This window comes from Doryrhamphus excisus, chromosome 11, assembly GCF_030265055.1.
Source record: "Doryrhamphus excisus isolate RoL2022-K1 chromosome 11, RoL_Dexc_1.0, whole genome shotgun sequence".
In the NCBI taxonomy this organism is placed as follows: Eukaryota; Metazoa; Chordata; class Actinopteri; order Syngnathiformes; family Syngnathidae; genus Doryrhamphus; species Doryrhamphus excisus.
The window spans coordinates 128,675-151,577 of NC_080476.1; the positions used below are offsets into that span (position 1 = coordinate 128,675).

The 22,903-nt window shown below is 46.1% G+C and overlaps 3 protein-coding genes and 1 long non-coding RNA gene across 5 annotated transcripts; 2 read left to right on the forward strand and 2 right to left on the reverse strand.

The window, feature by feature from the left end:
- Positions 1 to 565: 565 nt before the first annotated feature.
- bcl2l13 (BCL2 like 13) lies at positions 566 to 11,684 on the reverse strand. The gene is made up of 7 exons (XM_058086851.1): positions 11,462 to 11,684; positions 9,694 to 9,877; positions 7,603 to 7,674; positions 7,315 to 7,471; positions 6,857 to 6,929; positions 6,570 to 6,698; positions 566 to 2,646 (listed from the first exon to the last, which is right to left on the reverse strand). The coding sequence occupies exons 2-7, from the start codon at positions 9,821 to 9,823 to the stop codon at positions 1,639 to 1,641; spliced, it is 1,569 nt and encodes a 522-aa protein (XP_057942834.1). The 5' UTR covers positions 9,824 to 9,877; positions 11,462 to 11,684; the 3' UTR covers positions 566 to 1,638.
- atp6v1e1a (ATPase H+ transporting V1 subunit E1a) lies at positions 11,645 to 15,483 on the forward strand. The gene is made up of 9 exons (XM_058086864.1): positions 11,645 to 11,988; positions 12,160 to 12,225; positions 12,310 to 12,419; positions 12,708 to 12,774; positions 12,864 to 12,953; positions 13,903 to 13,971; positions 14,039 to 14,133; positions 14,219 to 14,306; positions 14,683 to 15,483. The coding sequence occupies exons 1-9, from the start codon at positions 11,827 to 11,829 to the stop codon at positions 14,743 to 14,745; spliced, it is 810 nt and encodes a 269-aa protein (XP_057942847.1). The 5' UTR covers positions 11,645 to 11,826; the 3' UTR covers positions 14,746 to 15,483.
- On the reverse strand, positions 15,428 to 22,760 carry slc25a18 (solute carrier family 25 member 18). 2 transcript variants are annotated; one of them, XM_058086862.1, is made up of 10 exons: positions 22,410 to 22,749; positions 21,490 to 21,783; positions 21,190 to 21,312; positions 19,623 to 19,678; positions 19,366 to 19,456; positions 18,993 to 19,108; positions 18,702 to 18,888; positions 17,779 to 17,951; positions 16,444 to 16,519; positions 15,428 to 16,358 (listed from the first exon to the last, which is right to left on the reverse strand). In XM_058086862.1, exons 2-10 carry the CDS (start codon positions 21,507 to 21,509, stop codon positions 16,217 to 16,219), a joined length of 984 nt encoding a protein of 327 aa, XP_057942845.1. In that variant the 5' UTR covers positions 21,510 to 21,783; positions 22,410 to 22,749; the 3' UTR covers positions 15,428 to 16,216. The 2 variants fall into 2 exon arrangements, with proteins under 2 accessions (XP_057942845.1, XP_057942846.1); XM_058086863.1 differs by lacking the exon at positions 21,190 to 21,312 and having other exon boundaries at positions 22,410 to 22,760.
- LOC131138167 (uncharacterized) lies at positions 15,676 to 20,422 on the forward strand. The gene is made up of 2 exons (XR_009132058.1): positions 15,676 to 18,906; positions 18,997 to 20,422. It is a non-coding gene; the product is annotated as an uncharacterized LOC131138167 (long non-coding RNA).
- Positions 22,761 to 22,903: the final 143 nt, after the last annotated feature.

Below are 22,903 nucleotides of genomic sequence, written 5' to 3' on the forward strand. Positions count from 1 at the left end.
ATTTTTTGATTGTAAAACAGAAGAGTGCTTTGTGCTTTCAGTCTGACTTAGGATTGCCGATTGTGAAGATGCTGGTGTTCCATGTGCCGTACTGACTGGTCCATCCATGCGTGGTGTTGTTTTGCAGCAGTGGCTTGACCTCCTCAAAAGTGAGGTGCAGAGGGCCATGAGGCAGGGAGTGGGCCTGGAGCAGCTGCCCCAGGAGAGGGTCATGATGGCCCTCAGCCTCACCTTGGTGAAGCAGGTGTGTGAACACGCCCCGCGACTGCTCAGAGGCCTCTTCAACACGGCGCTGCAGTACATCAGCCCCCCGAGGGCACGCTGACTTGACATTGACGCGGGTTGAAAAAGCAGTGAACAAACGTAGCCACTTTTGGTTTTTGAATGTTGAGTCTTATTTGGAAAACAGGAAATGGTGTGGTTTGAGTTGGTGTGAACTTCGTGTGACATCGTTTACAATGAATTTATTTTTGTTCCAAAGTACTGTACAGTATATCTGAAATTACCTCTGCTTTTTTTCCACATGTTGAAGTAAATGATGTCGTTTTGGAATCATACCGTCAGACACATTCTCACCTTCTTTATTCTCAAGAGTGTCTCGTAGGAAATTCAAGGTACAAAGTGATGAAACACAAAAAAAAATGGGAGTGTTAATTGGATGCAGATATTAAATAGCAACCACTTTTCATCACAAGTTGCCATCAGGTAACCCACAATGCAAAAGTAAAAGGGAAAACATAAGCATATTCATGATGGATTTGGATGCGGCAAGATTTTATTACCACTGCAGCAAATATTTCAGATGAATTCATTGAACACGGGGTCCCCAGTTTACAACATTTTGTGCATGAATTCATTAAAAACGACATTTTGGTTGGGAGAATGCAGCATGTGCTCATTGTGTCTCATTGAGACAGAACATTTACTTTGGGGACTTCATTCTGTCTCCCATGCGGCCGTGCGCCAAAGAAAAGGAAAGCCATCACCACAGAAGTGAAAACAAATGCCATAACAATGGAACCCCCACCCATATGGTCCTGGACATCATTAAGGACAAAAAGACTTGAACGTTATGCTAATGGAGGCTGGAGGGTCATGATCGAGTGCGCTGAGGTTAGCCTGGGCCCATACGTATTTTAGGATGGTAGGACCGTACGATGGCGTGTCCTTCATGTGTTCTGTGTGCAGTGGGAGTGACTTAGGAGTTCATTTAAGTAAAGGTTCCGACTTGGACAAAAACTCCACTTCCATCGCAGGCTAGGAACATTCTGTACTTCCTATATTGACTCGTGTTCTCAATCATGACAACTTTAGCACGTCTATGCTAAGGTATTTTGCGTTTGGACAATTTGTCCTCTGTAAGGGGAATAGTGTGGCACACGTACAAAATAACGAAGGAAAAAGACACCCGAGGAAAGCAAAAGCAGGAGAGCTGGCGTTGGGAGCGCATTCATTCCCGTTCCTGTGCTTGCACCTGATTGGCCAACAAGGATGCGGATGTGGTGAGGTCAGGGTTCAAGTGAGAGGCTCCATCTTGGACTGGAGACCTTGAGGAGCATGAGGAGTTTCCAGATGCAGCCTCGGTGAACTAAGCAATTTGATGACTAGCATCCTTTCACGTGTGCTCGCGTGTCTATTCTACTTCCTGCGGTATCTTACGACCCCGTAAGCCATGGCGGCAGCAAGGAGCACCAAAGTAGCGCCCCCACAGAGCAGAACCTGGAGCTCTGAGGCCGGCTCTGGCTGGACCGTGAGCTCCTCTGTGACGGCCTGTGCGGGGGCCTCTGGGACCAGAGGCGCGGCGGGCGGCGCCTCAGTCTCGCTTACAGACTCCGGTTCTTGCTGGGGGAGAACAGCTACAGGCTCGAATTGTGGTTCAGAGGCCGCTTCTGAGGAGGCTTCAGGCTCTGCCGGATCTGCTGAAGCTGCAGCCTGGGCCTGCTTAGCTGGAGACGGGGGTGCGACCACAGAAGGCTCCGGTTCTACTGCTGGAACGGGTAATGGTGCTGCAGGTTCTGGCTCAGACGGAAGGGGAGCAACAGTTTCCAGGACTGGAGGAGGAAGCTCCGCTTCTGTAGAGACGAGGAGAGGTTCCGTCGACAAGCTTGCAGGCGTCTCGATGACGACGGGTTCCTCGAGGGAGATCAGGGAGGCCGGCGCTGTGGAGTCCGACTCTGACATCACAGGGGCCGCTGGAACCTGGCTGCTCATTTCCTCCCTGAGCTGAGCGAGCTCGCTCTCCGTGCCCAAAACGCTCATCATGCTCTCCTCGATGGCTCCGCCTCCATTGCCGTCCTCCAGCAGCTCGGCTTCCTCACGCTCCACGTGGACGATGTCCGAGTTGGAGGAGTTGTTTTCGCTGCGCTCCTCGGCCAGAGCCCCGCCCTCGGTGCTGTCCAGGCTCTTGATGTCCTCGGGGTCCATCGCGCACACCTGCGCCCACGACTCGTGGCCGGCCAGCGACACAGGTAAGCTCTCCGTCTGCCAGGAGCTGTGCCCGCTGCTGTTGTCGCCCGCGCACAGCAGAGATGAGGGCGGGCTCAGCTGGTCAGGCGCCTGCTCCCCCGACAGGATGTAGATGTCGTTGCTGTCTTCGGCGATGGCGATGCCTGGCTCCTCCTCTGAACCGAGGCCCAATATTTCACCCTGCCGGACAAAACCATGCCAATGTGGTCAGTGTTCCGCTTTCATCAACAAAATGGCCTCCTCTTACCCCTGAACAACCGAAGCGGCACCAAATTGTACAGCCCGTTTTCGTATAGAGTTCCTCCACCGCGTGCAATGGAAGCATTATCTACTGGGAAGAAGGACTATCCTCCTCCACGGACCGCCACCAAGCCAGAGGTCATAGGTTATCTCTCACGCTTAGACGAAATACACACAATTTATTCAACACATGAATTCCACATTTCCACAACCCGTTTAGACCTTCTGAACACGTTTTCTAACATTAGAGCCATCTGGACATGAAATAACACCCCTATAGTCACCTTACGCTCCTATTACCCAATAGAGTAGACATATGTGGAGAGTATACACGTCGGTACACGTATGTCATTGTGGTCATTCAGTCTAAAGCGGCGGTGCCTGAACGCAGCATCGTATGCCACCTTGGCTGCTTTCAAGCTAGCGAGCCGCCACCCTCCTATTATGTAACCAGCATGGCATCACGCAGGGACAACTGAAGGAAGGGTCGGTTGGCTAACGCCAAAAGCTGGCAGTTCAATGTCATCCAGCCCCCAACGCACATGGCAGCCATTCATAGCTACAAATGTTCTCCGAGGATGATGAGGATATGCTAGCTATGTGCTAAGTGAGGACACGTGTCACTTTGGATCCATCATGAGGTTAACGCTGCACGTACATGTCACATCCAACAGTGTGTGTGTGTGTGTGTGTGTGTGTGTGTGACAAAGTGGATGTGACAGTACGTACCTTTAGCGTTCCTGGCACCACATACCGCTGACTCATGTGGTAACATCCTGGTACAGTGGAACCGGTCTACGTCCACATCTCTAGGAAAATAGCTTGGACCGTGTTGAGCATGTTTTGCTAATGTGCAAGTCTTTTTCCCCAAGCTAATTCTAAACGTTCCTATTTTATTGTTTCTCCTAATATACTCCATGCTACTAAAAGGATATTATTGGAATTGCAACTCGTTTCTTCCCCTCAATATTTTCACTATTTCAACGTTCTTCCTGTAAATTTCCTTCTCGTAATTATGACTTTATTCCCATAATATTTTGACATTGTTCTTGTAATATTAGACAGACAATTTTCCCCAATATCTAAAATACAACTTTAGTTTTTTTCTTTAATAATCAACTTCATGCTACTAAATTTGGCGACATCCTTATAATGACAACTTTTTCTTGTTAGACTTCTTTTCTTTTTGACTTTATACTTCCAAGTTTCTTGCTAAACTACCGTATTTTCTGGACTCCAAGTCGCACTGGAGTATAATATTTTTAGAAGGTAATTCATTTTCCAAACTACTTGACCAAAACAGACATTAGGTCCTCTTGGAAGGGAAGTTGTAACAATAAAAGAATAGAGAACAGGCTGAATAGGTGTAAGATATGCTAACACAATGCTAATTCAGCTACACAAAAAATAAACATGAACACAAAAGGTGTCCAGTGTTTTCATTTATAAGTGGCTCTGGAGTATAAGTGGCAGGAACAGCCAACCTATGACAAAAAGTGCCACTTATAGTCCGGAAAATACGGTAGTGCGTATACGACCCGTGTCTGTGAATGCACCTCACATCCTCATCTGCCCATCCGACACACAGCTGCAGATATCCGCTGGTGACGAGCGTGCCATAAAGACTCTTCAAATGTGAGATTAGGATTAGTTTGAGATGAAACATTTGTTTGGCACTGAGGTGGGTCCCGCAGTCAAACCCCAACCGCTGGTCTAAACCCGCTGGTCTAAACCGGCTGGTCTAAACCCGCTGGTCTAAACCGGCTGGTCTAAACCCGCTGGTCTAAACCCGCTGGTCTAAACCCGCTGGTCTAAACCCGCTGGTCTAAACCCGCTGGTCTAAACCGGCTGGTCTAAACCGGCTGGTCTAAACCGGCTGGTCTAAACCCGCTGGTCTAAACCCGCTGGTCTAAACCGGCTGGTCTAAACCCGCTGGTCTAAACCCGCTGGTCTAAACCCGCTGGTCTAAACCCGCTGGTCTAAACCCGCTGGTCTAAACCCGCTGGTCTAAACCCGCTGGTCTAAACCTGCTGGAACAGAGTCATTCTCTTTTCTAATCCTCGTTAAAAATGTCCTAAAGTGGCGTCCGACGTGGGAGCTTGTCAAAAAGCTACAAGTGGGCCGGTCTAATCCCTGGTGAGGATGTTTCTAGAGGATTGGCGGAGTTATTTTCGTGGCGCTCGGCTCTATTCCAGATTCGTGTCAATGCAGTGGCATGGCGATGCGCATATTTCACACATGAGCTGGCGAGATGGTGCTTACGTAACGCGGGGAGAGCATGGTTGCAGCGTGCAGGCCGCAGCAAAACGTGCTCTGCCGGGAACGCGCCCTGTCGGGAACGCCGTGTCGGGAACGCCGTGTCGGGAACGCCGTGTCGGGAACGCCGTGTCCCGTCAACACTTTTATGCCAATCTAGTGTAGTGCCAGGTGAAATGGTTGCTCACCACCACAACTATTAACGATGTGAACTACGCTACCCCCTTTCTCTTTGGAGGCCATTTCCTGCCCCCCCACCCCTGTGCGTGTCTCCCTCCCATTTGCCCCTGGCTGTGCATTGTTTCGGGAGGCGACGTGGTTTTGTTGCTGCCAAATGAAGTGTACACCAACCCGTATTGTTTAGTCCAAGGACCGCCTAACGACTCATTAGGGGCCACCAAGATCATCACATCACCTGTACTTTCAACGGGTACACCACATCTTATTTGCATGACTGAATACACAACGCAGGTCTAATTTGTGCATAGAAGTACGATGGTCAGGAGGTCAGTACTGTTTCTAACACGATGTGCAACATCCTTTGTAAAAAAAAAAAAACACGAACAATGGCGGTCACTCATGAACAACAAATGCCATATTTTGGGGAAACCTTGTGAAATAAAACGCAAAGTCGAGTGTACACCGGAAAAATAAGAATGCCAAAAGCTACAAATACTACTGGATATGAAAGATCTTTGATGGATTTATCTTTTAACGCCTGGCTACACCAAAAGGATAAATAAATAAATAAAGCATATCCTACCTGAGCGTCAAGTCTCACTTGGCCGCACAGACGAAGCTCAAACAGGAGGAGCGGAGAAAAGCAGGCAGATTTCCCGATACTCTGGCCGCCACGCCAACCCCCCGCCCCCCGCCCCTCCCTTCCTGTCACCATCAGCCTTTGCACTGGAGGCCGCCACCTTCCTCCTCGTCCCCCCTCATCTGTTCATACCCTGTGACATAACGCTGGGTGAGAATGCGGCCTCGGAGCCGGCACACGGTGCTCATATTGAATAGCGTATATAGCTATATTAAAAATAACAAGCATCAGGACAATGAGGTCATGCGGACCGAACAGCTGTTCATATGTCAAATCACATGACGCTGCATACGTCAGCATGACCTTGTTCAGAGGGAGGATTAGCGAAGCAATATTTTAATCTAAAGTGGGAATCTAAAAAAAGAAATAAAAAGAAAATGCCTGAGTGGGGTTTGAACTGTAGGATTTACATTTGATGTTTAAGTTCTTAGTGAGCCATGAAGCCAAGAGCGGTCATGTCATAATAAAGGACGTCTGTGGAAGCGGCTCACTGGTGCCCCCTTGTGGCCATTTCTTGTCCTGCAATAACCACTCAATGCTTGTTCAGTGTGTACAGTTGGCCCTCGTTTATCACGCTCGATGGGTCCCAGACCAGACCACGATAAGGGAACTTCCGCAAAGTAAGAGTCAACATTAACCAATGCAACATTTTTGTAGTGATGTCATAGAAAACCTGCTTATGATCCGGTTAGGAACGTTATTGGACCCCCCCTCCATCTTCGACAATGATTGGACTTTGAGCATTAATTAGCTGGTCTAAATTGAAAGGCATCTGTGGTGTACTCACATATCCCCCGTTCTGGATGATGTAATCACCCTGAACTTCCTCCAGGAAGCGCACCCCAACATCCAGGAGATTCCAGACTGACTGGCCTTCACTTTGTAAAGCCTGAAGCAACACCAAAGGCACCAGCACCTGTGTCACACGGGAGGAAATGAGTCGCCTGGATATAGCCCATGGCTGCCGTTTGACGCCCCTGCACAACATAGTGCACGTGCGTCGAGTGAAGTGCATTTTCATTTTCATCGCTAATTCCAGAAGGCGTCGGTGTGAAACGGAGAAGGTAAGCTCACCTTGCTCCACGCTCCTTGTGTGTACGTCGACAAGTCCAGCGTTGCATCTCGGAATCTCTCGTACTCCAAAGGCCTAAAACACATCCAGGGTTGGAGTTCAGTGGAATGTTGATCAAGTGGGATGTTGATCAAGCGGGACGTTGATCAAGCGGGACGTTGATCAAGCGGGACGTTGATCAAGCGGGACGTTGATCAAGCGGGACGTTGATCAAGCGGGACGTTGATCAAGCGGGACGTTGATCAAGTCCCTGTTCTTCTTCTTACTAAAAAGTGGCCATTAAGTAGACGTGGGTTCGTTTATGTCTCCTAATTTCCCCTGTGTCACCTTTGCTCCTCACGAGACTACGCCCATCTGCCGTGTGTATGATAGTGGCCCCGCCGCCCCCCCACAGAGACTTTGAGACGTTCTGTGATGCGTCGTGGTGCCGAACGCACGCAAGCGGCCAAAACAAACGGACCCGGGCAGGAGCGTGTGTGCAGCTGCTTCCAAGTGTGGGTCCAGGTCTCGAACCAGGCGCTCCCCCAGCTCGGCGAGGCAGTCTTCGACGGACGTCTCTGGGTTGGCCGGGCTGAATACGAGAGACGTGCGCCGGTCGAAGCCCGTGCTGGAAAAGGCTGCGTGCAGAGAGAGAACGCCATCTCAGACAAGATCGGGAAGACCAAGACGGTAGAACGTGGTTAGAGTGTTGTCGGGAGAGAACCGTCACTGTGGAACCGCTTAGCTAGTCGCTCGGAGAGTCACTCACCCGCTGCGATGTCTTCTTCTAGTCGTCTCAGTTCTTCTTCTACCTGCTTTTTAACTGTGCTAGCGCCCTCTCCTGGAATGAAAGGTCAAACACGCCACATATTTCATTAGGAATCATCGGCTTAAACGGCGTATAATGCCTACTTCCTGACGGGGCGCCGATCGAGAAACAAGTATATTGCACAAAACAGCAGCAACAGAACCGATGTTGCAATAGCGGTGAGCAGGAATCGAGCATGACTTTCATACCAACAGCTGAGTGCAGAAATCAACATTTTACAGCGCGTGCAGATTAATATAGAGATAGATATTCTAAAACGCATATCTTGAAAAAAATAATCATTTAAAATATCATATATAATAAAGGCATTCATTGCAGAGTTTTATTCTCAACTTCATGAGTTGAAAAAAAGATTAATTTAAAAATAATTTAAAACACTATTTGAATTTATTTTAATTGCAGACTTTTTTCAAACTTCATATCTTGCAAAAATAAACGAAATGATTATGAATAACCTTGGGAATAAATAGCCCTGATACTGTCAGCTTAGCCTTATGACAGAATCTGCTGTACTCGTGCGTGGAATGACAATCGTGGTCCACTCAAGCCCAATATGGAGCTTAACTTTTCATTTCCTGCTAATAATTTGTAGCCATGCAATGTGAGCAAGCTTTTAGGGGAAGAAGGCTTTTATATTCCCCTCTTCCTGTTCCACACGCATGATGCATGACAACAACGTATGGATGGGATATATGGGATATATGGGATATATGGGATATATGGGACATGTACAACGGGACAATGGCCTCCAGTGAAGTACGGCTTTGCGTACAGCACTACTACTTTCTGTGTCCACGGTAAAGCGGCGAGCTGACATTGCGTGCACACAAGGCACCCGTGTGGAGCTCACGCCCTGTGTGAAATATTTACAGGATACAGCGGAGGGCATGATGAATCACGCAAAGTACACAGAACGGACGGAATCTTTCCACATTTAGGAATGTGGAAATGGCGTTTACAAAAGCTCCAGCACGCATTCGATAAGGAAAGTTACAAAGCCAGTCGTACCCGGGGGGGGGGGGGCTTGCTGCTTAAACCGGGGGCACGGGTGGGCGTTTTGGACAGGCAGACAGCGGCCCCTTCCCATTCATACGTGAACACCCGTAGAATCACTGTTGGCTTTTGGCCACTGGCCGGCTGCTGTCTCAGCATTCAATCAGGCAGCGACAAGGCCGGCTACGCCGCTGCGGCCCGTTAACGTGTGAGTAATCCCGCTGTGATTGCACATGACAAGCTGTCAGAAATCGGAGCGGGTCATGCGGAAAGCAGGGGATCAGACACTCTTCCACGCCCCGCTCCGTGCGCACACATGACTATGGCAGCGACGGGAAATACACTAAATTCCTTCCTCTTTGTCTTCACTTGCACTCCTTCTGCTTTCCTCCAACCCCCGCTCTGTCATGGAGTTGGACCGATCCTGGTCTGGTCCCCAGGTATCTTTTTAAGATGGCACTGGACTGGAGTCGCCTTTATTCTCATGAAGTCAAGTGTGTTGTGTTCTTTATCATTCGTTGATATAAGCTCCTCACTTTATGATTGATTTGGTTCACGACATCGTTCTACAGCACCCAGCCCAGGCCAGGAGTTCACTGTGGAGGACTTTTCTTGCTTTTCAAAGATTGCGTTTACAGACGCCCCTTGGTTGTCGCAGTCTCAGCAATTTAACACTTTATTCTCCTAATATTCTCAAATACCTTTTTTCTCATACATTTAGGACTTTAATGTCGTAATACTACCACTTTTTCAGTACATTTATGAGAAAAGCGTCAAATTACGACTCTATTCTTGTAATATTACATTTTATATGGTAACTTTACAACTTTACTTTAGTAAATTAGCTTTTTTTTCCTCATGAATTCAAGATTTTATTTATCAACTATATCGGGTCATATGAGTGTAAAGGTGACTATAGGGATGTTATTTCATGTCGAGAGGGCTCTAATGATGTTTTAGAAGGTCGTAAGAAGGACTTCTATGCTGTAACTACAAAAATATTCCATTCATTAAGAAAGAAGCCGAGTTCCCTCCCACCTTCCGCTGCGTGTGGTCGCCCGGCAGGAAGCCGTCCCAGGAAGCTGAGTACGATGTACTGGGTCTCATAGTGGAGATCCTCAGGCACGGCGGCGGGGGCAGGAAGGGCGGTGGAGCCTGAGGTAGCCATTGATCAGAGGCGCGTCACACTCGCAGGCACATATGTTCTTCCGGTCGCTTCCACCTGGTGATGGGAAGAACCAGATGAGGATGATCATTGGTGTTTTATTTGTTTGGGGGGGGGGGGTGAGGAACATCACATGGTTCCGTATGACCGAGCATTAGGGCAACATTAGGGCATTAGGGCAACAGTGGAAAAAAAAATCTGAGATTCCGAGAATTTGTTTTGGGGACTTTGTGGGGACTTTGTGTGACCTTTTATGTGACCTTTGGCCTTGGGCATGTGGAGGGGGCGTGGTAAAAAAAGCAGAAGTGAGAAGGGCTTGACATGCTAACATGCTCCGTTTCGCTGCTACGTTATAAATAAATGGAAAGTTTCCTCCCTTCCTGAAGAGCTCACACATATTAGGACTTTATTCTCTGAAATGTATTACTTTTTTCTCTAAAATTTACAACTTTATTCTCGTTATATTACGACTTTTTTTCACTCTTAAAATTACGACTTTATTCTCATAGACGCATAATTTTTTTTGTGAAAGTACAAACCTTATTTTTCTCATATATTTGAAACTTCAGTCTCAAAATATTCATACTTTTTTCTCATAAATTTCCCACTTTATTCTTATACTTTCTTTTTTCTCTGTAAATTCACGTCTTTTTTTCTTATCAGTATACAATTTATTCTCGTAAATGTTCGACCTTATTCTCGGAATCACATTTGTAAATACGTGACCCCGATACTCGGACTAATGCAAGCTAAAGAACAAGTACTTTCCTTTAACTTAAGCTGTATCACTAACGCTGCAATCTCAGTGAAAAAAAGTGTCAGAAATATTAAAATCATTATAAAATGAATGAATACAAAATGAAATAAATTAAAATAAAAAGTCAAAACTGAACTTTTTAAACCTTACATAGATCACAGTGTACAGATGCTATACGATAAGTTTGATAAATGAATGGAATTTCATGAGAAGGTATGGTTGACCATTGGTGTCATAATAGGTACACCAGTGTACCTTAGCAGTGGTACTGATGGGGTACACCGGTGTACCTTAGCAGTGGTACTGATGGGGTACACCGGTGTACCTTAGCAGTGGTACTGATGGGGTACACCAGTGTACCTTAGCAGTGGTACTGATGGGGTACACCGGTGTACCTTAGCAGTGGTACTGATGGGGTACACCAGTGTACCTTAGCAGTGGTACTGATGGGGTACACCAGTGTACCTTAGCAGTGGTACTGATGGGGTACACCAGTGTACCTTAGCAGTGGTACTGATGGGGTACACCAGTGTACCTTAGCAGTGGTACTGTTGGGGTACACCAGTGTACCTTAGCAGTGGTACTGATGGGGTACACCAGTGTACCTTAGCAGTGGTACTGATGGGGTTGGAAACTTCATTTTAAGAGATGAAAGAGTGTCATTGATATCCTTTCAAGAAAAGTAGCCAAAGTAATATTTGAAGCCCCCAAATGGCAAATGACAGTGGAGGAAAGTCCACAGGGAGTCGGACGGGTCATCTACCAACCGAGACGCACACATGCAACAGCTACAATAACGTTTTGCTAGCTTGATTGGTACATGTTTACGCTGCAATTTCAGCAACCTAACGCCTAACTTTGATCGAAATGAAGGGCACACCTACCGTCCTTGAATAAAGGCAGCCAGGTGCTGACAAGCGGAGGCCGAAGGGGGGAACTGTGCAACACTCCTGCAGCTTAAAAGTGTTAGCACGAAGGGGAGACGCCAATACATGCAGTGCGTTGAAGGAGCTACACGAAGCAAGCTAGCGAAGATGCAAAAGCGTATTTGTCTTTGCCTTCAAATTAAACCACCACGACTCGCGTCACGGCAGAAAATTAAAGGAAGACACTTTGTATTGTTCTATTATAGCTCAAAGTAGACGGTGACTGTTGAATAACACTTCTTTTTCTCAATTTCAAAGCGGACGTGTAGCGGCATTGTTTTATTTTGAAAGAAAAGACCGGAAATGTAGTCTTGCCTCGTTGTATGCGAATTGATGTGACCAGAGGGGAAGCTCCAAGTTCCTGTCTTGTCAACGGAATCCCACAAAGTTGTCGTCAAATCTCATTTTTAAACGCTTTGTGCAAAGTGAATGCTTTATTGTCGATAACAGACATGGCGCTCACCGATGCTGACGTACAGAAACAGGTAATGTAGTCGGTCGCCTGTCTCCTAACTGACAACTAAACTAAACAACTAAATAAAACTTTGATGGTAAATGGAAGAAGTACCGTTACTTGTAAAATGATATCATGCGATATTGTCATTCGAAAATCTGACAGCGAGTGCTGTACAAGTATTGATGTTGTGTTGTGTCAGATCAAACACATGATGGCCTTCATCGAGCAGGAGGCCAGTGAGAAGGTTGAGGAAATAGACGCCAAAGTAAGTCGCTTTGCTTTGTTGGTTTCTTTGTTTTTTGCACTTTGTGTCCTGCAAACACGTCTGGTCATGCTCAACCGATTACAGGCGGAGGAAGAGTTCAACATTGAGAAAGGCCGCCTGGTGCAGACTCAGAGAGTGAAAATAATGGAATACTTTGAAAAGAAGGAAAAGCAGATAGAACAGCACAAGAAAATGTGAGTCAAATTCAAGCAATTGTTGCATTTATGAGCTGCTCGAGTTTTTTTCCTTGAAATGTACATAACTTTTTAGCTAGGCTTTCCATCCCCATTTTTCATGGTGTGGCCCTTGCAGGAAAATGCTTCAGTCTGGTTGGGTCCCTTTGTGGCTATTTCCTAAACACTCTTTTATAGCATAAACGACAGCACACACATCTGGTATAGCTCACCCTGATAGGGATGATACAGTATCCAAAATGGCGGAGGTCGTACTTATTCTGTGAGCGTTCCTCCCCTGGCCCACAGCCAGATGTCCCACCTGATGAACCAAGCGAGGCTGAAGGTGCTGAAGGCCCGCGACGACATGATCACGGTGAGCGATCACGCTTTGTATTGTGAATATTTACATATCAATATGCACAGAACATGTAAACAAACACATTTTCTATCTCTTTAACCCAGGATTTGTTGACGGAAGCCCGGCAAAGGCTGGCAGAGATTGCCCTGGACCCTGCCAGGTACTCCAGACTGCTGGAGGGGCTGGTCCTGCAGGTAAAACCTCCGTGTTTTCTAACTGAGGCAACTGTGATCAGCATAAAGCACGGCTGTCCGACGTGCATTTACATATAGATCAGTGCTGTCAATTGATTAAAATATTTAATCACATTTCTGCATAGTTAACTCATAATTAATCACATTTAATTGAAGATATAAACAAGGTTTTAATTATAATAAGTGGGGATGTGAATCTCTTTGTGGTAAACCATTTGATATGCAGATACAACAATAACTACATCAAATTTCATGTGAAGGGATGTCAATTATGGCAAAATTGGCCATTATTTTTTTTTTTTAAATAATATAAAGTCAGAAATCCCCAAATTGTTGGAATGTTTAAGGCGAGCAGTGATTTGTCCCACAGTTGGACGGTCCTTGAACGCACCCTGTGTGTTCTCCCACCACAGGCCCGCTAAACTCTAGCATGTGCTGATGTGCGAATTTGTAGTTCACAGTCTCAGTGAAAACCAACTCCAGGCTCTGGTGGATGGTGGTTGTGTGTTGGGTTAGTGCTTTGCACAATACATCATGAATAAGATCAATGATATGGCTATAATGTACGTATGTTGGTAATGTTTCCGGTGACTAGCAAGGTAGCCAGCTAGCTAGGTTAATGCTATTGACATCCATTGTCACCTCCATATGGCGGTAAATAGCAGCTCCTCGCCCTAATTTTAGCCAGCAGTTCAAAGCAAAAATTCTGTTGATTATCTAAAAACCACTCGTTGTTGGGGCCTTTGTATGAATGATAATATTTTTCAGTGTGGCTCTCATAGTCGTAAAAAAAGAGGTCACCCTTGTCCCTGAACGTAAAAGATTGAGCCTTTATGAGTGGAAAAACAGCACCCTCTAGTGGACCTCCGTTCCTTTTCTTGGTCATAATTTCCAATACAAAAGTCCCAAGCTTTGGATGATGTGAGTGTGTGTCTTTCCACTTTTGCAGGGATTCTACCAGCTTCTGGAAGACAAAGTTACCATCCGCTGTCGACAGCAGGATGTGGAGATGGTTCAGGTGAGGGCGAACTGCGGAACAATGTGTTGAGGTAATGGTTTCTCATGTCGGGTTGTGGTGTCGGCAGGCTGCGGTGAATAAGAACATCCCCGTCTACAAGGAGGCTGTGAAAAAACACATTGTCGTCAAAGTGGACATGGAACATTTTCTACCATCAAGCCTGTCAGGAAATTGAACTTTTACCCTGTTGACATTTCTTTTTCCTTAGACGGCTTTTGTCACACTTGGGATGTGTTTGTATTTCCAGCTGCGGAGGCGTGGAAGTGTACAACGACAATGGCAAGATAAAAGTGTCCAACACGTTGGAGAACAGACTAGATCTTCTAGCGCATCAGGTAAAGAAGTTCAAATGTTTTGGCTTCATATACCGTGGATGCCTGGACACCCGCCAATCAGCACCCAAAATAGGCCAGCTATTGCCTGCTAACCACGCTACACCGTACAGCTCATTATCATTCATTCTTATATAAACACCACTATTATACTGTGTTAGCAATGCTAGCCTGCTAACATTAGCAATCTAAATATGTAGATAAAATAAATGTAGGACTAATATTCATGGTGTAAATCACAAAATGGGGGGGGGGAACTATGACGCTTGGCTTTTCTAGTTCACGATGTGGGCCTCGCTGGAGGAGGTTTGGACAGCCCTGCTGTGCAGCATTATCACTTGATCAGTGATCCATGGGTGCTGTTTTTTTCTTCACACAGATGATGCCTGAAGTCAGAGTGTCCTTGTTTGGTGCCAACCCCAACCGCAAGTTCACAGATTAACCGTGGATTTGAAGGGAGCAGCGTGCAAGCAGGTGGAATATCATTGGTCCACGCTGTCCCTAAAGCGGAGTGCAGCATTGTTGCATCATTTTAGCAAGGCAACAAGCCCACCTACCACAGTGCCTTATTTTTTATTCTTATTATTGTTGTAACTAAGGCGCCTGCTTTAAATGTAAATTCAACAGGGTGTGTGCCATATAGTCATCCCTCCTTTATTGCCCGACCGCGATGGACATGCTCAATTTCAATAAATGGAATCTCTTTGTAGTTATGGCATAGGAAACCTGCTTATGATCTTCTGAATACGATTTTTAGCATTATTAGACACGAGGATCTTTTGTGTCGACATAATGGAGAAAGCGTATTTTCTTTGAAAAGGGTTGGTCACATGGCAGTGGGTCAGTCAATCATCCACGCATACCCACTGGGTGGATGATAGGGAACCTTGTTGACAGGCTAGTGTCCGTTTCTCCGAATTACTGACACCTAGTGGCCAATGTAGTTAACAGACTCAAATGGAATGCTAGTTCATTTAGTTAGGTCATTTAGCTGTTTTATGGCATGGGAATTCTTCATTTAGACCAATAATAAGTACAATTTGCTTCAATATGATTTGTTTTACAAAAAATTGGCAGTATTCAAGCACGAAACAGCGATCGTTTTTGGATCAAACGCGATAGAGTGAGGGACAACTGTATGTGTGTTTTATTTTAAAAAGTAAATAAGTGGGACACTGAAGACTTGCGTCTTTATTTACAAGTTGTAAACAAACAGTTTACACTACATTGGTAAAATGAAGTAGCCTAGTTATACCAACTACAGCAGTGCATGTGTTTTTATATAAAAATGTTTTAGTGCTTAATTGTTTGATGATACTCAAAACGTACAAGAACAATAAGGCGTTTGTACATGTTGTGTTATCTTGTGAAGCTACACACTCAGTATGGCTTAGTCCAATCCTCCTTGAAGGAGGAAGTGGAGGTTTAAATACAGTAGCACAGCAGCGTGGAGTCTTTCACCCGGAAGTCAGCTCATGCATGTGTGTACAGGGATTAAATCATTAGCATCAGATTAGCAAACAACCTAGTGACAGGTCGCTCTTGCCAATCCAGGCAGGGAATCTGAAGATTACAACTCGGAACTCACGAATGGAGTGGGAGGGATGCATAACATAACACGGCAGGCGTAGATGGATCAATTGTTTAATGTGTATGAAAACTTCAAACCAGATTGTCTTTTGTGGGTTCAAGGAACAGCCTGGGATGTGTGGCAGCGAGGAGGCCGGTTGATCCCCATGCAAAGGACCCTGTTGACCAATGGAGCCCTGTTGCCTGCAGCCCGGTAACCCTGGGTTCACAAGCAGACCCTCTTCTCACCCTCTTCTCCGTACTCCCGGGTCCCTCTGTTGTGCACAGGGTACTGCTGGTTGACGCGGCAAAAGGTGGCGAGGCCGTGGCAACATGGCAGGAGTCTATCCCAGCAAGCCTAGCAGCATCTCCCCGACTCCAAGAAAGTAGACGCCCTGTGCAATGCCAAAAAGGGGGGCGATGACCAGCGCGCGACACGTTGCGCCCTTTAGGAAAGCTGACGGCCCCTCTCGCCTCATGATGCGCCTGCAACGGATAAGATGACAAATTGGATGCTCGCACCTCAAGTATGTGGCTCCAAGATGGTGGGGTTTTATTCCAAAACGCTCACCGTGTGCAGTCCATGATTCCTCTGTAGCTGTCCTCTCCTTCGCCTTTTTGCAGTGTTTGCAGGCGAGTTTTTATGACTGTATGGGTGGGAAAGACGTCTTTTAATTCTACTACAATCTGACGGCCCGCTAGAGTAAGTGGCAGCTTGTCAATCAAATGCATACATACAAAGGTCTTGGGCAGAAAACACTTATTTAGCGTATCTTGGTGATAATTCATACATAAAGTATGCCCTCGCTCTATCACGGTTCACATTTCGCGGTTTCGCGGATTCGCTGTATTACTGTAGTGCTTTTTTATTGCAGGTATGAAAGTTGTTACAGGCAAGCGTGGCCCTTTTAAAAAGAAGTGCATTGTGGGAAGTTGTGTCTTTCTCACGCTCCCTCTTGGGTCGAAACACAGTTCTCTTGCTGTGGTCTGTCTGCACCCCCATTGTTTTCTGCGTCCTGATTGGCTGTCGGCCGTTGTCAATCAATCTACTTCGCGCCCTACCTTGTCTCCTGCACGTGTCATCGCTAGCTTGCGTGCTCGCTAGCTTGAAGGAGGACGACGCCGATATGTTTCAACAAAGGTACAAATACTACATTACTACATCATTTCTTGTGCCCTCTAGCTTTTTTGAGAGAATTTAAAGAAGAGAAATGGGATTTGTCTGAGAAGTGTATAAAATGTATGGTTAGGGGGTTCACAGCATTAACATATGTCATAAAGAAGCTGTCTACTTAGCCAATTTAACCTAATGTGGGCTCATTTGGGAACCAATGCCCCTCAATAAACGAGACACATTTTTAATTTAAAGTGAAAACAATGAGATAAAATGTCAAACATAAAAGATAAAGGTTTAAATGTGAGATCAAAAGTCATTTATATAAGTCCAAATAGTGTGCTAAAAAGTCAAAATTATCAGATCAATTATAAGAGCACCAGAGAAGCCACATTCCATGTCCCAAGAACCAGATTTGGCCACCAAAGACATTTTTCTAACCAGCTTGACTTCAATTTGGTGGATTAAATCTTTTTCTTAAACGTCAAAGTGAAAAAATGTTGGCATGACAGCCGCCACTCTCTCCATCCCATAGATGCCACGCCCTGGCCTCACTGGCGATCATTCATCAACTGGCTTTATTACGTGCGTGGATTAAGAATTTATATTCACTTCCTCTATTAAAAGTCAACTGTCCTTGAAGAATAGCAGACTGACCATTGGGAGTTTGTTAGCAGAACCAGGCAACCAGGATGACAACAGGAAGAAGAATATGACGTATCGTACTGTAGCGCAGCGAACTCCAGTTCAGAGTGGCGGTGCAATAAATGCCCGATCACGTTCCACACTCACCGTCCAGTGGCGTGACGGCCACAGCTGCCACCGAGCCTGCAGCGCAGCCGGCCACAAAGGACTGCCAGAAAGGTGCCCGGGCCTGCACGGCGCTCGGACTTCCGTCTTTTTCCCTCCCCAGCGAGTTCAGGTTGGCAAACAGTGGGAAGTAGATCATTGAGAAGGGGACATCCCTGGAAAAGATGGTGTGTCAGAGGGTTTAGTTGCACAATTCAGCATGTCAGAGAAAGTTTATTTCATCCTCGGTGGGAATTGGGGAAGAAGGGTGGATAGAAATGACTAATAGCGATCAGACCAAAGCAGAACGTCAACGTAGCAGCCAGACATCGCTGGGGGAATGTATTGATTTATGTTGATTAGAAGAGCCTGTACAGCAAACACTGTTCATGACGGTTATGTAATCCTCACAGAAGCAATCAAAACACTAATGGCAACAGCTGACAAATCAACTTATTGTACATAACTAAAATACAAATAGTAGCCATTATGACTGCCACTCAATTTGGGAATGTTGTAGTCCAAATTGGTCAAAGCATCAAACTTATTAAAAGTATTTTCTGTGCGTATACGCTATACTCGGCCATACATTTTGGTACATTCCTTGATTCATTTTCTACCATCTATCCTGACTTTAGATTTGGCTATGTCTTCCAAGCACAAGGCAGGCTCTCCTGGTGGCAGGAAGTGAAAGTGAACATCATAAATAGCTCAGAGAGGGGAGAAACGCCCACTTCTGGTCTGAACCACTCGACTGTCGCGACCATCATTAAGGATGGAGATGTATCATTATATCCTGCAGTGGTTAAGGGTTTTTCTTAGGTATGAATCCCAACTGAACTCATTCGTAACCCGAGTACCACCTGTACTGACTTGAGCAACCTTAAAAGTGTAAAAAAAACAAAACATTGATGTGTGTGTATGACCTCATTAAGGTGGCTCCTGCTCCCCTATAGAGACCACTTAGACCTCGAGTCTTCAGCAACTCCATTGTGATGCTGGTGGCAGATGCACGCTGGGCAGGACCGGGTCGGGCCGGCTGGGGTGCCACCAATGATGGAGCTGGCCCGGGACCAGTAGCCTGAGCTGGTGTGTGGACTTTACTCTGGGCAGCTGAGGAATGGAACTCATGTGAGCCTCACTGGGTGTCATTTGGGGTTTGATTGATGATTGATTGATGATTGATTCATGAGTGACGATGTCTTTGACTCTCTCACCCAGCCTCCCTGCGTCCTGTAGCTGGATTTTCAGCATCTCCATCGGTGTGGTGACCACCACCTGACAGGTACCAGCCCCGCACCCTGCCAGAACCTCCCCCCACAAGGGCAAATGGCTAATGACACAGACAGACAAAATCATTGTTAATATGGTTACTTTCCATGCACTTGTTTCCTCTCAAGTCTACTTCATTGAAATGAATTACAACTTGGAAAATTCTCCGAATACGTAAATGAGTGGTTGAACAAGTAGGATATGTCTACAGTATGTCAATACACTCCAGCCGAGTTGGAAAGAGTGCAAGAACTGACATTTTGCAGCGTTGGATCTTAGGGAGCTTCTACGTAGCACATCAAAATGCAAAAGAAATACCCATCCTTTGAGAGCTTCTGTCTGAAGGCATCGTTAGCGGCCAGTTTGATGGCCTTTTCCGGTGTGACGAGAGTGAGGTTGACTGCTGCACCTGAAGGACACAAACCAGCGAATGACACAGTCGCAAAGGCCAATAGAATAGAACCATTCACCAGCACGGAGGCCAGCGCCATTGATGAGCTAATGAGCAGAGGGTTTGCAGTGCAAAACAAGCGAGTGGGTGGCGGGATTAGGTTTGTTTGAAATGCAAAGAATACCTCTGTAGCATCCAAAATAGCCTTCTGAGCGCACCGTCTTCGCTAGACAGTCCCACCTTCAATGACCAAAGAGGAAAAGATGAACTACGATAACAATAGAACTTAAACATGCTTGCTTTATACACTGTGTCACTGAGCACGCCTTATATACATGCGCACACGACAATCTACAGTACGGTCTGGACAAATGAAACTTTGTTATTATTCGGCCTGGAAGGGAATAAAACATTCCGGCTGTTTTTCCATCTCTGAGTCACAGTGGAAAACCACAGTCTGAAAGTTTAGCCACACCCAATCACAAGGCAGGACGCATGCCCAGCACATGAGAGCAGCGGGGTCTTATAAGGACACCACTCTTCCTTGCCGCTCATATTTGCCCACTTTCATATTTCAGCAAACCATCCGGCTGCATTGTAAAGGTGTGTGGTGCAACTTCTTACCAATGCCACTGAGCAACACTGCAGATAGGAGTGTTTTTAGCTCCTCTATGGTACGTCTGTGACACTGCAAACATTGGTCAATTCGTCAGGACACAAAGGTGTGTTGCGGATCCATCCGGTTTTTGTTTTTCTTGAAGATAATATTCCAAAAATTACAACTTAAGTCGTTTGTTTGTCATATCACGACTTAACAAATATTTCAACTTTACGCATTTATATGCAAGATTTCTATTTTTCCTCTTAATATTATTACTGCTGATTCTACCATTGTTTTGGTAGTTTTCTTGTTAAATTATACTTTTAAAAATGTGCTGTGGGCCACTCATGCACCCACCCCCTTTTTTTCTAAAAAATTTACAACTTCAACTTACAACTTTTTTGTCCTAAATTCACAACTTTTTCGTAAATTTACGACTTTTTTGTACATTTTGCAAATTGACAACTTTTTTTGTAAAAGTACAACTTATTTTTTGATAATTGACAATGGTATTTTTGTAAATTGTCAACTTTTTTTCTCATAAATTTACAACTTTATCCTCGAAATCTCAGATTTTTTTTTCAATGTGGCTGTGATACTCCGTCATAACTTTTGGATCTGTTACACAAACAAGTCATTTACGGTTTAGGAATTTCATTTAACCAAAATGACCTCACCTCAGTCGACATTTTCCTGATATTTTGTCGTCTTATATTCCATAATGACTTGCAGAAGTCATTCCACTTGTCTTCTTCTATGGTGTCACATGGTTCCGTCGGCTTGCCACGGAGTTGTGCCTTGTGCATTACAGCCTCTTCACTCTATAGTGTACTAATCCGACAATGTCAACCGCCCCCAATAAATCCCAAGAACCTTCCCGTGTGGACGGGGCCCAGAAAAGATGACAGCTTTCTTCTTCTATGGTTTTGGTGTCACGCAATTCTGTCCACATGTCTTACAGCACCATTACACCGTTTTCACCCAGTAACCCGTTCACGTCTGGGTGCAACGCTTTACCGGCACGGCACGGTGTGGATACAAATTCTTCAAAAAAAATCCCAGGAACCCAGCCAAGCAAAACCCGGGAGTAGAAGAACATGGAAGACAATATGTGGGTTTGTGTGCTGTGTATTCGGGAGGCTGTACTCACATTCCCTTGTACACTTGGGTGCCCTGCTGGTTCTGTAGGCGGGTCTTGGCCAGATCAATAGGAAATACACATGTCACACCAACAAGGCCCGCCACGCCCCCATTAATCAGCTTAGCAGGGAGGCTGCAAAGGGATCAACATATAGACATACGGTACGCATGCATGCACACGGCCATTTACACGCAGCTGTCAACACGGGCCACGCGTGTGCTAAGACACCACAACTGCAGATTACTGACCAACGGAAAGAGAGTGTCCTGTTCGTCTCACAGGAGGAAAGTCAAAATTCTAAACATTTACCTTATCTTATTGTCCGTCATCTTGCTCGTGTTTGGGCTCTCGGCCCTCAACTCCCTTCGTCGTCCTCCACCCACGTTCTCCTCCTGGTTTTCTTCCCGCGATGGCCTTACTCTGCCCGCTAATGTAGCTCACTGCGTCCTTTATTGTGACGCCAGCAGGCTGCTTTCCCCTCCTCTGGTGGACACCCTTTTTCTGTTGGGGCCAAAACCAATGTTGGATCTGTATCTTGAAGGCCAGCCCCTCTGCGCTTTGCCTCTCCCTCACACCACTGCTCAAACTTTGTGCTGCTGCCGCCTTGAATGCAAAACACATACAGGAAATGGGATTGCACGAGGTTGGAAAAAAAGCCAGTGAAATACTGTATATCACAGGACAACAGAAACAAAACTCTTATCTGGATAGCAGCATATTGAATGTATTATATATACAATGTATGTATATAGTTATATAGTAGAGGACACGTGTTCAAGTTTCTCCTGCTTCCCTTTCCTCTCCTGACTTCCTCCTCATCCCTCATCTCTCTAATTAATCTGTCTTAATCTCTCCACCGCTCCTCTGCCTCTATTTTTACCACCATAAACCTGCACTATGTCCTTTGTGACAGTAAACAAATGTTTTCATCAATAATCCCATATTTCCGCTGAGCTTTTTTGTATTTTTCTGCTGCCCTAAACTTGGATGTCTCCATTGCTGGAACCCTGCCACATTCTGCACATGCTTTTCACTGAGCCTCTTTCAGTGCAACTTTCTTTCAGCCAGGCTCCATTCACACCCTCGGAGGGAAGTGACCGTGCCAAAAACCAGACACCCCCGGCCACCCTCTACCTCCCGCAGCCCTCGGTCAGAAAAGAAGGTGAACAATGTGAGGAGAAGAGGAGAAGAAGAGGAGAAGAAGAGAAGAAGAGGAGAGGGGTTCCTACCTCTGTCGGTGCATCCCACAGCCTGGATCCAGCCGTCCGCTTTCCCGTCTCCCTTCAACCATGCGTGCATCAGCGGTAGCCAAGCCAGAGCAAGCGGAGAGAGCCAGCCTCCACTCAGGAGCCGTTGCACAAACACGAGCATTGTCTCATCGCCTAAGTCCCTCCCTCTCGCGGCGACTCTGCGTGTGTGACACAGCCCCGACAACTGTGTTAACGCAGGGACATTAACTCGTGTACCTGCTGAGCCGGGTCACGGCAACAGCGACACAAAACAGTGCAGGCCCAGCGGGTTTGTTTTCAACACATCCACACAACAGAAACAATGGTCAATGGCCTTTGTGTTACATAACAACTCATTCCGCAAATGTTCCCAGACTTCCATGTATTCCCAAGATAACCAACATCAATTAGGAGGGAAATACCTCAAAGGGGGGAGGGGCGTGGCCCAAAGGTTACACAAGGACATCAACAAAAAGCGCATGTGACGACCACAG

What these genes read in the sequence shown, in the direction of transcription:
- bcl2l13 (XM_058086851.1), bottom strand. Translation starts at nt 9,823, where the DNA reads ATGGCTACCTCAGGCTCCACCGCCCTTCCTGCCCCCGCCGCCGTGCCT. An exon ending in AGAAGAAGACATCGCAGCGG is followed by an intron (nt 7,472 to 7,602) that starts GTGAGTGACTCT and finishes CTCTGCACGCAG; the next exon opens with CCTTTTCCAGCACGGGCTTC. An exon ending in TCATCCAGAACGGGGGATAT is followed by an intron (nt 2,647 to 6,569) that starts GTGAGTACACCA and finishes TTTGTCCGGCAG; the next exon opens with GGTGAAATATTGGGCCTCGG.
- atp6v1e1a (XM_058086864.1), top strand. Translation starts at nt 11,827, where the DNA reads ATGCGAATTGATGTGACCAGAGGGGAAGCTCCAAGTTCCTGTCTTGTC. An exon ending in AGGATGTGGAGATGGTTCAG is followed by an intron (nt 13,972 to 14,038) that starts GTGAGGGCGAAC and finishes TGGTGTCGGCAG; the next exon opens with GCTGCGGTGAATAAGAACAT. An exon ending in TAGATCTTCTAGCGCATCAG is followed by an intron (nt 14,307 to 14,682) that starts GTAAAGAAGTTC and finishes TTCTTCACACAG; the next exon opens with ATGATGCCTGAAGTCAGAGT.
- slc25a18 (XM_058086862.1), bottom strand. Translation starts at nt 21,509, where the DNA reads ATGACGGACAATAAGATAAG. An exon ending in ACCCAAGTGTACAAGGGAAT is followed by an intron (nt 19,679 to 21,189) that starts GTGAGTACAGCC and finishes TGGTCATTGAAG; the next exon opens with GTGGGACTGTCTAGCGAAGA. An exon ending in GGCCGTCACGCCACTGGACG is followed by an intron (nt 16,520 to 17,778) that starts GTGAGTGTGGAA and finishes CCACCCATACAG; the next exon opens with TCATAAAAACTCGCCTGCAA.